This window comes from Leguminivora glycinivorella, chromosome 4 (genome assembly GCF_023078275.1).
Source record: "Leguminivora glycinivorella isolate SPB_JAAS2020 chromosome 4, LegGlyc_1.1, whole genome shotgun sequence".
Taxonomy (NCBI): Eukaryota; Metazoa; Arthropoda; class Insecta; order Lepidoptera; family Tortricidae; genus Leguminivora; species Leguminivora glycinivorella.
In genome coordinates this window covers 19428507-19444165 of record NC_062974.1, presented here as the reverse complement: position 1 = coordinate 19444165, position 15659 = coordinate 19428507, and the positions used below count along the sequence as shown (strand labels likewise).

The following is a 15659-nucleotide window of genomic DNA, read 5'->3' as shown; positions in this document are numbered from 1 at the left end:
TTGCGTCGGTCACGTACGGTGTCGAACGATAACGCGCTTTAAACCATTGTCGATTAATCCGTCTAAATGGGTCACTCAGCTCGGCTCCTAGTCTCTAGAGTAGCACTCACCATGGTATTAGAAGCAAATAGCGTTGGCGACCTGGTTCTAGCGTGCATTCATTCTAGAAGAATCAGACACATCTAATGACGGGCTATCGCTCCGTCGGCCGCGTCCGCGAGATCTTGAACTGTCACACGACAACGCTCCGAGACTACTATCGTCTAAACCATCCGATATAATATTGAACGTCTACTTACAAGTGTAACACGTACCATGGTAATAGACGCAGATGGCGACCGAGAATGGACACTAGAGGTGTCCGAAACGTCCAATGAGCGGCTGTCGCTCCGTCGGCCGCGTTCGCGAGATCTTGAACTGTCACACGACAACGCTCCGAGTCGACTGTCGTCTAAACCGTCCGATATGTCGCACAGCTCCAGTGATGAGTCTTGACTAGAACATTCCTGGAATGATGGAAGATAGATTAAAGATTATTTGGTACAAGGATCGACTGAATATAGTGTGTAATATGTGGTCAAATAAATTATATTTTCGACGGTCAAATAGTCTTAAAAAGTCTCATAAATAATAAGAAAAACAAAAAAGAGAAAAACGTGTAATTCGATGAGATGTTGTAGAATGTGATCGTATTTTGCACTAAAAAAATCCAAGACACGTTCATCTAATATTATGAAATTATAAAACTACTAGCTTTTGCCCGCGGCTTCGCTCGCGTTAGAAAGAGACAAAAAGTAGCCTATGCCACTCTCCGTCCCTTCAACTATCTCCACTTAAAAAATGACGTCAATTCGTTGCTCCGTTTGCCGTGAAAGACGGACAAACAAACAGACACACACACTTTCCCATTTATAATATTAATGTGGATGCACGTGAAACGTATGGTCTACTTGTTCAAAAAGCTTCTAATCGTAGTTTAATAAAGAATAATTATAATGTCATAGTGTTTTTGTGACTTTATTAATTAGTATTCACACAAAATGGGTTGTTATAAAAACGTTACGAACACTGAAAATCAATCGTTGTTTAATTTGAAAATGTCACCACTAAACCGTAACTTGTTTTAGTCGTCATTCGTCAATGTAGCGTAAAAATGTATTAAACTAAGAACAAAGGTCTATTTTTCTATTTCTAAAAGATATACGCGAGAGTAAAGCAAAATAATTGTTAAGAATTAAAATTACAACTTAAAATCGTTACGGTTAAGCTGTAAGCAAGTATGTCATGCAAAATGGTAGAATTGTAACCATAAGCTACGCGTTGCTAACTTTTGCATAGAAATAAAATAACTTATGGTGTTGGTAAATATACTAAAAAATGCCAAAGAGTTTTTCGCCAATAACGATAATTTGTCCAAAAGAGAATATAATTTTGTCTCTCTCTGAAAGTAAATTTGCAGCGTTTGAAATTTTTCACTTCTTTAATATCAACAATCACTGCAGACTAAGAAATTCATAAAACAGGCCATTCATAAAATAATCAGGAATTTATAGAAGTGGTGTAAGAATTCGATTGTTATTCGATAAACTAAAACACCACCAATGGGTGCGACACTAATCACCTTCTCGCGAGTCTATTGTTGAACGTGGATCTTATTATGCCCTATCCAGCAGGGCTAGCACACGATTGGCGCAACAGTATCGCGACATAATCTCACGCCAATCATGTGTTAGCCTTGCGAAAGAGGTATTAAATGATTGTCAATATTAAAATTCGAGCAGCGGTCCAAACGCACAAACTATGCCCTGTGTATGAAAATAAACAAAAGTCAGGGGTAAACAAACAGGGGTAAGCGATACACTAAAGCTCTCTCGTTACCCTTCTCAGTTTCGCTTTCGCCTTATCCAGGTGCAATCTATTTTTCTTCTGAAGCAAAAACAAACATGATCTGTAGTTTACTAATATTTGTTAGTTGCTTACGATTCACTGAAGGGTTCGTGTGAACTCATACGCGAAGTGTTACATTGAATTAATATTTACAAAGTTTGTATATGTTTTTTTACCCATGATTAAGAAGCGTTAAAAATACACAAAGGGCATTTTAATTCTTTGTATGCCTTCTTAATTAAGTAGAGCACCCTAATTATTTACAAGTTTTATTTAGAAAAATCGATTCGATAATAAATTCGAAACACATGTAATTTAAATATCCGGACTATAATAACTTGAATTATTAAATCTCTGTTTCCATTCCTCTTAGAAAGTATGGATTTAAGTTTAAGAGTCTAATAACGAGACTGGTATGCTAGTCTTTTTCGACTTTTATATTACGTGTAGATACAATTTGAGCATACACTTGTGTCCAGATTTGAGAGCAACAATAGTTACTTCGATATTTGTCTCCAATCTCCATGTTGGTCTTATATTTCCGAAATAAAAGCAAATAGATGAACAGCAGCAACCTATCCTTTTCTGACTGTATTAATCAGACTGGGACGAGTAGTATCATCTCGCAAGCAAGATACTGTCGTGACCATCATGTTCTTGCCCTGCAAGTAGTCCGCTGTGGGATACACCTTATGGCCGCTGTACACATATGGCCAACGGTTCCACCAGCCCTTTGTGAAACCCCTTGGCCAAGATAAGAGCCGCTGTTTACACATTGGCGAACCAATCACTTGGCATTGGCTCTTCATGAAAGATGGACGTGGAATGGAAAAGTCTAGGAAATTCTAGGTCATAGACGTTGTCAGAAAAATTTGATTAAAAAATAATAACCCCGTAGTAAAATTAAATTATTTGAAATATTAACATTTTTTTGAATATTTTGATAAGAACATTTATCTTTTTAAGGAAATACATTAAACATTTGCAAGGTTATTTTATTTCCTAAAATCTACACTATTATTGGCATAGATAAAGTTATTATTTTCGTAAATATTTCACTACTGTCCTCTCTGACGGCTGATGACCAACTGAATGAAGCGCCAACGTGTAAACGCAGTTGGCCATTGGCGCCAAGATCCTTTGATGTGTGGACAAAAAACCGACACCAAGCGGTTGGCCGGCAAGCGCAAGCGCCAACTGCCAACTTACGGCCAAGTAGCCCTCTACACGCTTGGCCAAGGGGGTTGGTGGAACGGTTGGTGAACCGTTGGCCATATGTGTACAGCGGCCATTAGGTTTTAGAACAATGTGACTTTTATTTTAATGAGAGCGAAGAAAGTAGTAGGATTTAGTATGATATTTACCTTTCTTGGTGGCGGCGTGGGCTCGTCGCGATGCGCGCCGTTAAGCAGCGAGCCCGGCGGCGGCGTCGGCGGCGGCTGCGCCGGTCGCGGCTTTGTCGCGCCGTGGGTCACTGCGAAACAAATTAAAAAGACACTTGTTACCTCACTCGACGTCCTTAGTCAACTGTGGGATATGGGTTAAATTGTGGCCTAGGCGAGAGGCTGGCAACCTGTCACTGCAATGTCACAATTTGGATTTCTTTCAACCCCTTTTTTGCCAAGAGTGGCACTGAAACTTAGTAGTTCATGTGCTCTGCCTACCCCTTTATGGGATACAGGCGTGATTATAGTATGTATGTATTACCTAACTATCACTATTTTAAGTCTGATTAGATTTAGCCGCATAACGCCGCATACTCAGCAGCAGACACTTGCGACTGTTCTACTTTGACAGAGTTCCTTTTCTGTCTACACTATACAGGGAAGAAAATATAAAGTGAGAGTTACAGGTAGCTTACTATGTAAGGATCGTGTGCTGTCCGCGGACGGCGACGGCGTGGAGCGCGGGTGCGGCGGCGGGTGCGCTAACGCCACGGCGGGTGGTAATGGTGCTGCGCGTTTCTTCAGGCTGCCGATGTTGTCTGGAACACACAGAAACTAAGCTTTAGCAGAATTTTCACCGATGCCGGACACACTAAAAAAGGTTTACCAACCTAAAAATACTGATAGGTTACGTCAAGGAGCTAAGATGGCTAGAGTAGTACTAATCGAAATGCGGAAAAAGTTACTAACTCTCACTGTAGCATATACACATGGCTCGCAAAGATTACGGTACCTTTGGTACGATTACGGTCTCTGTAGACGAGTTGCGTTTTATTCGTATTCGACAGACTGACCAAAACAATCGCGTTACACTGCCGTGCTGCTTGCCGCAGTGTATTAACCCTTAAATGCATATATATGCATAATGCATTTTTGACTCTATTGACAGCATGTCAACTCTTCTCTACTTTACGCTACTTGCTCTCAAAATAAATCCTTTCTACTCACAGACGTTTGGTTTCTTGCAGCGTGGCCAGTGTAGGTATAGCCGGGTGGTGGAGTGAGTCACAGGTTGAATTTCCTCCAGAACGTTCTCGCTTTCCCGCATGGCATGTCTTCTCGACGATGTTTCTTACTCACAAGATATTTAACTAACATGTCTACTCACAGACGTTAGGTTTCCTAGGCAGCGTGCCTGGCGTGGGCGTAGGCGGGTGGTGTAGTGAGTCACAAGTTGACGACCGCGACCGAAGCACGGGGGAATCGCCGCCCGAACGTTCGCGCTCCCCAGCGCCAGCATATGACGGCGGCCGAGACCGTGGACATTTCTTTTCAGGCGTTACACTTCCATTTTGCTGAAAAAATAAAGACTTGTTTTATTGATTTCTCCATATTCAAAAATCTAATTGATCTAGATAAAATATTTCTTAGATCGAATTTTAATACCAATCTTACCCTTTCATCGATGACTGTGTCATCATCAGAGAAGTCTGTCGAGCCATCGTCATGCGACAAGTTCCAGTCGATGTTGATATTCTCAAACATACTTTTCTCCCGCTTGTCTACATTTTCCAGCTGAAACAAGAAGCGTTATGTTATTATAGTACTAAAACTTTAATGTGTTTACAGTCGACGACTTTGAAGTGACAATGTACCCTACGTGCGAGAGCCGTACCACTTGAAGTGTCGCACTCAAAACTATCGAAAGTCACGTTTCTCTAGAAAAGGGGTTTCCAAACTATTTTTAAGCACGCCTCGGAGTTGAGCTTCTCTAGAAGTATAATAATTAGAGATGCATCGAATATTCGGTTACTATTCGGTATCCGGCCTATAGTGACGTACTATACGGCCGGATACCGGATGTGCTATTTTTCACTGAATGATTTTGGGGTAAACTAATTAAATGTAAAAAAAACAGTTACGGTTATAATCATAGCCTATATTATTAAACATATTAACATTTAAACATACATTTTGCCATGGATGTAATAACAACAAAACTAGTTTGCACTTAAAACGGATTTCGCGCGAAGTTCACTTCGAAACAAGTCAAAACCTGCACGACGCGCTCGCTTCCTGCTTAGATTGTAGGTATTGTAGGTAAAATTCTGCTGGCCGAATATCCGGCGGCCGGATACCGAATATTCGGTATCCGGCCAAACAACTATTCGTTGCATCTCTAATAATAATTTAGTCACAACACTCACATACGTTCGAGTTAAAAGCGTCATATATCAGGAAAGTACACAGAAAAGGTAACACTCACCAATTCTTGACACGCGTGGTGTCCTAGCGTCCTTGCAATTAGCAACGCTGTCCTTCCACTCCCATCTTTGATACTAACATCAGCTCCCGCTTTTAACAATAACTTCATAGGTTCTGTCCTATCCGTCGCTGCACATAAATGTAACGCAGTCATACCAGAAGATGTTGTTTTGTCTAGGAGTTGGGCGCCTCCGTTTTGGACTAGAAAATCAACTATGTGGAGAAAGGAACCGTCGCCTAGTTCCCGGGAGATTGCTAGGTGTAACGCCGTTTCGCCGCAGTCCTGAAATTATAGACTTTTTTTAAATACCTACATAACAGCAACCACAAAATATTCAATCCTAATTTAAATAAATAAAGGTAAAGGCAGGGGCGGCTCACTCCGCGATTCTATCGCCGCGCTACAAGTACATGCCAGGGGCCGCAAGTTCGCGGCCCATTCAGTGGTGACAACCTTCGCGCGGCGCAATAGGATTCAATGTCGGCTGCTCGCGTGCGGTCCGTTTGTTAATGTAGGTAAGAATGTAGAATGGCGGCATGTTGTATATATCAAAGGAGTGAGCCTTCTGTACTTGTACTATTTTATATTCTGTGGTATAGGTTTAATAGTTTTTTTTTTTTGCTAACAAAGGCCCACTGGGTGAACTAAGTCAAGGATTTTACTATAGAATTATCTTCCAATGTATATCGTTCCTAAATGAAAATTTAGCTAGATAACTTTCGATTTCAAGGCGGGTCGGATTTCTCTTGAATAAGTAAGTTGTTTCTTTTAATAAGTGTTTCTTTTAAACCCTCATAACTGACAACTTTCTTCTTAGCATCACGCTTCACGCTTAACGCATTAACTTTATTACAATACCTCTCTTGTTAACTTTATTTTTATGACCTGAGCGTGTAGTTATAAAATGTAGGTGCGTGTACATATATGGAAAATTGGCAGTAAATATCCCACATTAGCATATTATAGTTACATGCGCAATAAAGTCAGACAATACGCTATAAAATTTCCGTTGCGCACGAGACAGCAACAGGACGATAATTGAATTACTTGCTTCACATAAGTGCAAGAGTCACAGCCAAGTTAGATCTTATGAGTTCAGAACTTTTCCAGAACGTAAGTTGCTAGGCAATGATAGTGGTAATAATTTTAGTGTTATCTATAAAGCAAATTGATCAGGTTGAAAAATAAAATGACTTATTTTGAAACAATTTTCATGTATGTATATTAGTTTTGAGAAAAATAGCTAAAAATGTATAGAGGTGCGTTTTAGACCTACATTCTTGATATCGTAAGTTCTATAACAGATTTCCAAAAATGAAAAAACTTATTAGAGTAAAATCTCATGATTGCTATTCATATCCTTAGCGACCATTTTATCATACATATATCACTTTCAAATTTGTGTAAGAAAACGGGGGGACATTACTACGATATGGCCACTTTTTATTTCTACGAGTATCTTTCTTGCTAGGCTGTACTGTTCAACCCAGCGATTTTTAATAACTGCTGGCTGAATCCACCACACTTTAAGCTCTAATTTATGTTTATTGAAAATATAGGTATTACAATGTTATAGCAATTGAATGGCAAAACTAACTACTTTATCCCAACGTACTTACTGAGCAAGGTAGTGTCGCAGCCAAGTCCGCGCCTTCTGCGTACGCTTGCAGTAAGTTTTGTAAGTGACCGTTGTTGACTGCATGTTCGACTTCTGATAGTTTTTCTGCCGCGTCTCTACACGTTTGCGCGGCCCACGCTCTATATACGTATTTCTCTCGGATAAACCTTAGCCGTTCTTCCCTGAAAATAATTTACACATAATATTAGTTTAGTTTAGTTGCGAAATAAAGAAATATAATATTCGTTCTTGCCTGAAAATGAATACTAGTGTGTGTTGGCAACATTGATAATAAAAACAAATGTTCTTAATTCAAACCAATTTTGTTTACTTGTTTCCATAGGAACAAAATAACTGCCTCTTCTAAAATGTTCGCCTAATGTCTCGGTTGTGCTGAACAAATAAAACTATTTTTTTTCCTATCATCAAGATTTTAATTTACAGTCCGCTAGTTATCACAATCACCATGGATGACCCTTCAGTATTGTCCGTGTCAGTGTGAGACCAAGCTATTTTGGCTGCGATTTTAAAAATAAAACTTCTATAAATTCACGGCATCCCTTCTATAGTAGGTGTTATCAAAATCGCTGCCAACGTACCTCGGTATAACCTGACATCAACTATACTCAACTACATAGCCCGCTTAGTCTCGTTCGTTGAAAATAATTGTACATAATTGATATCATACAACTTACATTGAGCTTTCCGGCGTCAACTTGTCCCTTTCATCCAGCATATTCTCCATAATCTCATTGAACATCTGGTTGCCCATATGCCTCGCGATGAGCAACTGCGATGTGCTCAGCCGGTCGAGCGTGAGAGACTGGATCCGGGATATGTGCACTCCTAGCTCCCGGTGGCTTCCAGAACATTCTATACAGACTATCACGCCGAAGTTTGTTGATAGCCATGTGGGATCTGGAATGAGAAAAAATAATATTTTAGCCAAAATAATGAGTTACTTTTCAGCAAAATGTTGTCATTAAGTACGACAGTGTTTTTTTTTGTGTATACAACCATCGATATTACGTTAGAACTTTCATAAATAGTAAACTGAAAACGCATATTGACTTTTGTATCAGTTTGTCATTTATATATCTGTATTTGTAGGTATACTGAAATAATAGATTGACGAAAATCATTTTAGATATTTTCTTACCACCTAAGTATATTCAACTTCCATCAGTAAACTGAAATAAAAGCACAATTGACTTTTATTTCAGTTTGTCTTTTATACTATCTGTATTTGTAGGTAACGCGATAAATACGACGTAACGCTACTTTTAAACTTGTCGGTAACACTTCCGTGCCCCCAATACCTTTGTTTTTATACAGCTGTTAAATAAAAAGGTGAGCATTGCAATCTCTTATAGATAATTTCATTTATAAAATCAATATTTATTTTGCCGCCTTAGCAAGTTAAACCTAATTTAAATTTCAAATGAACCTAATTATGCATGCGATCGTAAAAAGTTTCTGCCCTAATTAGCAATACCAATCGAGTGGTGATAACGATTCTGTAATTAAAGTGTAGATACGAGTCGGAAACGGAGTTCCTTCCGCTGCGATTGGTGGTCAAGGTTGTGGTTTCATAAACCTATGACCGATTAACTGGTCATGGTCTCGGTATTTGAATAAAATGTTACAGTTTTAAAGAGAACTACTAGTACTATGAAGCGTAATTTTGATTGGATACAGTTGAATCCATGTCGAGGTTCGTGGTCCATTAATCGAAAAATTGGTCTACTTAGCAGCTTTTGAAGAATGAACAAACCGCTCATAAAAGGTAAGACTACGACAGAGATTTTAACGCACTCACGCAAACTTTTGGGATCACTTGAAGTTTCTTTAAATCTCCGAATTGACCCTACAAATTTTGTATAGCGAGAATCGGGAATAATTGAGGAGTGTCTTTTCAAAAGGGCTTATTTCCATTTTTTCTTTTTTTTAACTATGAATGCAGTTTTTCTTAGTACTTATAGAAAATTACGCGTTGTTTTGAGATAAAAGTTCAAAAAGTCTCGCCTTGATCTTTAAAAAAAGATTAGCATCAAAGTTTAGAACACATTTTGAAAAATGTGTAATGATTATTTATGTGGATAAACCAATGTATGTATTACAACAACATTCATATCAACTAACGTTAATACAAAATCCAAAAATAAAATAAAACATAAACAAAAAATATAATTTCAAAATCAATACCGTGGAATTATGTTTTTCTCGATTTCCCAAAAAAAATTCACAGTGGAAATAAGCCCTTTTGAAAAGACACTCCTCAATTGGTACTAGTATTTGTATACAAGACACAAGTACCGCGATCATATTGTACTTCGATAAATTATACACACAAACAAAAAGACACACAGCTAAAAAGACAAATGATACTTTTTGGAACCCCGAACCCGTTTTCACAGAGTGACAAACTAACACGGTAACACGGTGAGTAACTGTTCTAGTTCTAAACTGAACATCCGAACTTCGGTAAACGGAACCTGAGCTCTACGACTTGCATGCAAATATGGGCTGAAAGCTCGTTCTAAATTCCGGGAAAACTTTGATGTAATCTAGGAATTATTGGATTAGTTTGCGCTCGACAAGACGGTTCCAATGACTTGAACAAAATTACATTACTCGTACTAAATTTTCAGAGAATTCAATTCAGATTACCAAGATTAAAAACGTAGGTAACAAATAGTTGCCAGCTTACTAAATGAATGTTTTTTCTTTTATATTTCAATTATGAAAAAAATAGGTATATTTAATCATCGATTCTGCACGCTAAATTTCAAGACAATTGGTTGACTTGACAATTATGACCGGGAGAACATTTCAATATACGAAAACATTTTCCAAGCTGAAACGAAAACCCTCGACCGATTCGAACACAAATCGTGGATCAGGGCTTAAGAGCGAGAGGATAAACGCTACTTACGGCTAGAGTGTTTGAGGACAAGCAGGGGTTTATTGCGCTTCCCTGAACTTCGCATGTACATTCTATACAGTTTCAATTTTCGGTCCAAGCCAGAGCTCTGTGTATTTACAAACTGCCAAACTGGGTAGAGACAGTTTACACGGCTCGTGTTGTGTACTCGTACCAACAAAGGTATATCGGGCAAGCAAAGGTTTATTCTCATATCGGCCGAGCTCGGATAAGTTCTATCTCCGCCTCATGTATGGCATGCAGTCACGTGAGAGGCTTCCTTACGGAGCTTGTGCGTTTTCACGCACAAACAATAGAGGGAACATTGTAAACAACAGATTACTCTGGAATGCGTGTTATTCGGATGTTTCATAACGCGTTAACTGGCGGTCATGGCCTTTCTGAGCGTGTGAAATTGAAGCAGCGCGTGGTATGTAACAAAGTGATCAACTCATGCGATCATCACATGGACTCCGCATCATGAAAGGTTTACGAAGACCGTGCACCTCGATATAGGTTCCATTTCTTCGACTCACCGGTAGCGGCAGAAATATGGTGCATTCAAGAACATTATAAAGAATGATCTACGTAAAATCAGGTCTAGTCCTTAAACGTAATAAAATAATAATATTTTGCCGTAAAAGAGAACGAAACTAAACACCAGCGCTGCTTCTAAAGCGAACTTTCTTTTTATGGAGGAGGCTTAAGAGCAAACTAATCGCCTCTTGTTAAGCGGGAACAGTTACTCTAGTTACTCATTGAAAACACACTCAATTTTCATCTGCCAAAGATCAGGGTCCTTTCCGATCGTTTATATTTCACGCCTCTACATTATTTTAGTGCGATTTCTGTCTATCTTTTTTCGGGCTTTAACCACAGAATATATAATAGTACAAGTACAGAAGGCCCACTGCATTGATGTTCACGAAATGCCGCCTTTTTAAATGCCTACAAAATTCTAACAAAGAAACGAACCGCACGTGCGCAGCGTCGGGGGATAGGGTTGCCTATGGATTAAAACGCATTAATACTCAGATAAATAGTTATACTATATATTCAAGTCTTGGTTAATTTCTAGGTATATATACAGTATTTATATATTTTTGTTGCAGCCTTCAGCATCACAAGCCTTATTGAACTTTTTCGTTAGACTTAATCAATAAGATCAGTGTAAGATTGTCCTATTTTATTCATGATGTCTATTTAACTAAGCATTATTAGCCATTCCACACGTGGACATCGTATATGAACCTTGAAAAAAACTCGCTACGTAATGTAACAATAGAAAGTGCGAACGTGCGTTCCGTGAGAACGCGCGCCACCCCTGATTAGGCCGCGAACTCGCGGCCGCCAGCATGTACTTGTAGCGCGGCGATAGAATTGCGGAGTGAGCCGCCCCTGCTTTAACCTATTTTTCAAAGTCGAAAAGACCTGCATGTTCGGCTTTTAGATCATAAAAAATGGTCGCGTAAAAGTTACATGGCAACGCTAGTAAATGCAAATAACGCCGCTAATAGTCTTATGACGCTGCGTCTACTAGGTAAGCGGTCTGGTATACTACAAAGTGATCAACTACTGTTCCGGATGGTTCAATGGGAGTTTTTTCTCGTCTAATAACGATTAGGTTAATCGAAACAATAGAATCGATTCCACAGTCACGCAATATTAATGTTTTAAACATGTTCCGTCACGTTTTTGTAACGCAGCGTAATGTTATAGCAGATAGAAGTTAATTATTACTCGTCAAACAAAGGGAACTTGTATAGTATCTTTAGATAAAGACCAAAAACTGTTTGTTGTCATATCTAAATATTCCCATGTATGTATATACTGTATATGGGCATTTTCATAATTTGGGACCCCCCAATTAGCGAAAGTTGTTAACAAAAATTAACTCACTGTCAGGTTTGTGACGATAATAATTAAGCATGAAATTTCAATGAAAAATATTGTTTTTGTGTTAATTACATAAACTTTAAGCGATAATTTACGTTCAGAATGTGAAAAAAGTAAATTTTTATACAGATTTTATGCTTAATTATCGTCGCAAAACTGACAGCGAGTTAATTTTTGTTAACAACTTTTGCTAATTGGGGGGTCCCAAATTATGAAAATGCCCATATATTATATGATGTTTCATGTGTTTATTGCCTGTCCTAATCCACGGTGCCCAAACTTGGTAGCTCATAGAAAATCAGGCCCCGTAGCCGAATGGCATTTCTACGACGCGAAACGAAAACGAAACGCCGCGAAAGGTAGTCTGGCTCTGTCGCGCCAATACGCAAGAGCGATGGAATAGATATCTACGAGCGTTTCGTTTCGTGAGCGTTTGTGCATTCGGCTACGCACGCAGAAGTCCTTACTGAAGGTTTACTTTAGCGCTGTAGAGCACAAGTATTTTATGTGTTAAAAGGACAGTTTGCGTCAGTTGCGCTCCAAGACTTGCATTGCTGACGTTGCGCGTTGGCAAAAAACCACCAAGTGTTAAAATGGACTGGTCCGGCCACGTCTAATGTTTAATTTGCTCATGAATCACTGTTTCCTCTAACTAGTTCATTTATTGTACGATTACCGTATTTTGTGTGACTCATTTCAGCTAATTCACATTTCCCAGTCAATAACAAAGTAATGGCACTCATTATTGAACGCGCGGATTTGAATAACAAACTACTTAACATGACAGAATAACAACTTATACTCACTTGCGTTAGCTAGATTGTCAACTTTCATTATTGACAATCGAGTCATTAAGAAAAGCAACGCTATCTAATGTATACAAATCTAAAGTGGCATTATCATGCGGTAGTAGTTAATCACTATCAGCCAAAGACCTATATAACTTCGTAAAGACCGATAAAGTCTAAGAAAAAAACGTACCCCAAAACCATACAGAAAAAGGTACGGTGAGCTAGATGGCAATACACCTTTGGGGTACGCTCGGCTAGATGGCGCTAATATTAATATTTGACATTTTAAAACATATCAAGCTAAGAATATGGGCCAAATTGTCAAAACTGAGGATCAAAAGTTTTAAGCTTGTGTCGAGAGATGGCAGTCTATGCACTGTGATTACACATTTTACTTTGACAGTCATTCTCTATAATACTCGATCCTCTTTGCTATCAGCAAAGGCGGCTCACCCTACAAGCGCTACTTAGCATTAACAGTTCACTAGTAGGCAATACATTATCCTTTAAGGTCCATAGTCACCAACTGTATGTTGGTCATGCCGCTACTTTGCGTTCGTGGTCGTTGTCGACGACTTTTGTCCGTCAAATTCCCATGGAAAGCTCCTCAACACACATTGGTAGGATGTGTTGTATAACAGAACAGGAAAAGGACTGAGTAACTTATCATTGGAAGACCCCCCACTGTAGGTCCAATAAGGAATGCCCTGAATCATTGCTTTCCTCCGTCTGCTGGTGGAAAGCCCTGATCAATGCGCCTCCCTTGCAGTTTGCCCCTCGAATTTTTATTAAGAGCCTATGGCAGTTGTCATTTAGCGAATATGTTGAGAGAAACTTACCATTGGTAGACCCGCAATCTGCACACACTTGGTTCCCCGGCATAGCCCTCACAGCCCTGATAATGGACCGCTGTAGGTCCAGTAAAGAATGCCCTGAATCATTGCTTTCCCCCGCCTGCTGGTGGAAGGCCCTCATCAGAGCACCTTCCTTGCAGTTGACTAGAACTGACGCCCACGCTCGCTGCTCGCTGTCATCCTCGGCTTGAAAGTGGTAAGTACGGTTATCTGGAATTGGGAAAGGGTCTTTTGTAAATAACAACTTTCAATACAGGTATAGTCAGTACTCATAGTTGATGAGAGAATAATTCATTTGATGCAATAATTGGTAAGGTTTACTCGGCTAATTCCGAAATTCGGGATATTCCGAAAATTACTAATATCTACTAAACGCGGCTACATAATTTGCTCTGGCAACGCACCCTATGACGTTCAAGTATCTCCCGCCCAGCGTAAGTTGGCTCGAGACGCTAGCGGCGAAACTACGCTTGTGGCGCATCAGATTAGTGAGCGAGTGAAAAATTCCCGCTTTTTTGTCATTCGGAATTAGACGACCATCGCTAACTCTGTACTTTGGTGAGTAAATGAATTGACTGCCTTTGTGTTTGAGAGATTTTCGTTTTTTAGCCATTTTAAATCGGCTTAAACTATTCTAGCTTGTATTTTATTACATTTTCAGATTTACCCGAAGTGGGGAATTCCGTGTCACAAAGTGTACCGGAATTACCCGACCTTGTTTTCTCTAAGTAATAGCCAGTGGTTCTCAAACAAACAAAATTAAGTTCTTTTGTTATTCGGATATAACGATTCTAAAATGTGTACATTTGCCTTCAGGTCCGTTCGGTGAATTTCAACGAAGCACGTGTGTCATCAACATGGATTGATAAAGGCCTAGGAGGTCTTCCACCTAAGCTTATGTGCATTACTTGCTTTTTTTTTAAAGGTTAAAGAACAAGCTTTAGAAGAGGAAGAAGAAGCTTTAATATGTGGATTTTTATTAAGTAGGTACATTATCATGAGGCGACCCCTGGAAACTATTGATAGTGGATATAAATGTAATATAATATTAATATTATAGGACATTCTTACACAGATTGACTGAGGCCCACGGTAAGCTCAAGAAGGCTTGTGTTGTGGGTGAGTAAACAACGATATATATAATATATAAATACTTATATACATAGAAAACATCCATGACTCAGGAACAAATATCTGTGCTCATCACACAAATAAATGCCCTTACCGGGATTCGAACCCGGGACCGCGGCGCAGCAGGCAGGGTCACTACTGACTGCGCCAGACCGGTCGTCATTAAAGTTTGAGTACCACAGATTCCTGATCGGGTAAATCCGAAATAAAAGCTTGATAAACACATGTATAAGTACTCCTATACGCCAAATCGAGTAAAAAGAGCCGGGAGGGTAATTTCAATCAAAAAAGTAATATGTTTCTTATGCAACATACACATAAAACTCGTTTTCAAGTGTATTCGGATTTACCCGAACCAATTCGGAATTGCACCTTTGCAACGAAAAAACAAACTAGATTTGAAATGCTTGTATTTTAAAAATCTTACATTATTTATGAAAAATTCTGTAATCCATTGTTAGGCTATTCCATCTAGTAAGGCCCACTTGCACCAACCACTTATCTCAGGGTTAGTGGGCTGTCATCTGTCAAATTCCATATAAAATGGTGGGTCAACCCTCGGGTTAACCCTCCATTTTCGTCCGTGCAAGTGGCCCTAAGTGTGTTATTCACTATTTCCGTCTAAAAACTTTGCTATACTGACTGGTTCATGGAAACACATTATCAACTAGATTCAGATTCAGATTCAGGGGGTAACTCCAGCCAGCAGATCCTGCTGCAAGGACTAGGAAGGGGAGACTACAGGGGGAGGAGATTTTGATACGCAATAGCGCTGTAGGCTCACGTGACTCTGATGATTGAGCCCAAGAGGCAGCGAGTCGTTGGATATGTCTGCGTCACATCTCACCGACTAAGACTCGAACGCAGAATCAGACAGAGTACGTTTGCAAACTGGCTCATTGCGCAGC

General features: G+C 39.4%; 1 protein-coding gene across 4 annotated transcripts in view; it reads right to left on the bottom strand.

Annotated features, from left to right (window-relative positions):
- The window catches only part of LOC125225866 (arfGAP with SH3 domain, ANK repeat and PH domain-containing protein), a 115922-nt gene that overhangs the window by 5039 nt on the left and 95224 nt on the right, over positions 1-15659 (bottom strand). Inside the window, exons 7-16 of one of the 4 annotated variants that reach the window (XM_048129740.1) lie at positions 13606-13830; positions 7852-8074; positions 7158-7338; positions 5539-5820; positions 4728-4847; positions 4441-4627; positions 3749-3871; positions 3252-3361; positions 1879-1926; positions 300-506 (exon numbers count right to left, since the gene is read on the bottom strand). In XM_048129740.1, the coding sequence (XP_047985697.1) occupies positions 300-506; positions 1879-1926; positions 3252-3361; positions 3749-3871; positions 4441-4627; positions 4728-4847; positions 5539-5820; positions 7158-7338; positions 7852-8074; positions 13606-13830 (1706 nt within the window). The remainder of the gene's footprint in view (positions 1-299; positions 507-1878; positions 1927-3251; positions 3362-3748; positions 3872-4440; positions 4628-4727; positions 4848-5538; positions 5821-7157; positions 7339-7851; positions 8075-13605; positions 13831-15659) is intronic. The other 3 variants (XM_048129741.1, XM_048129742.1, XM_048129743.1) reach the window with 3 other exon arrangements.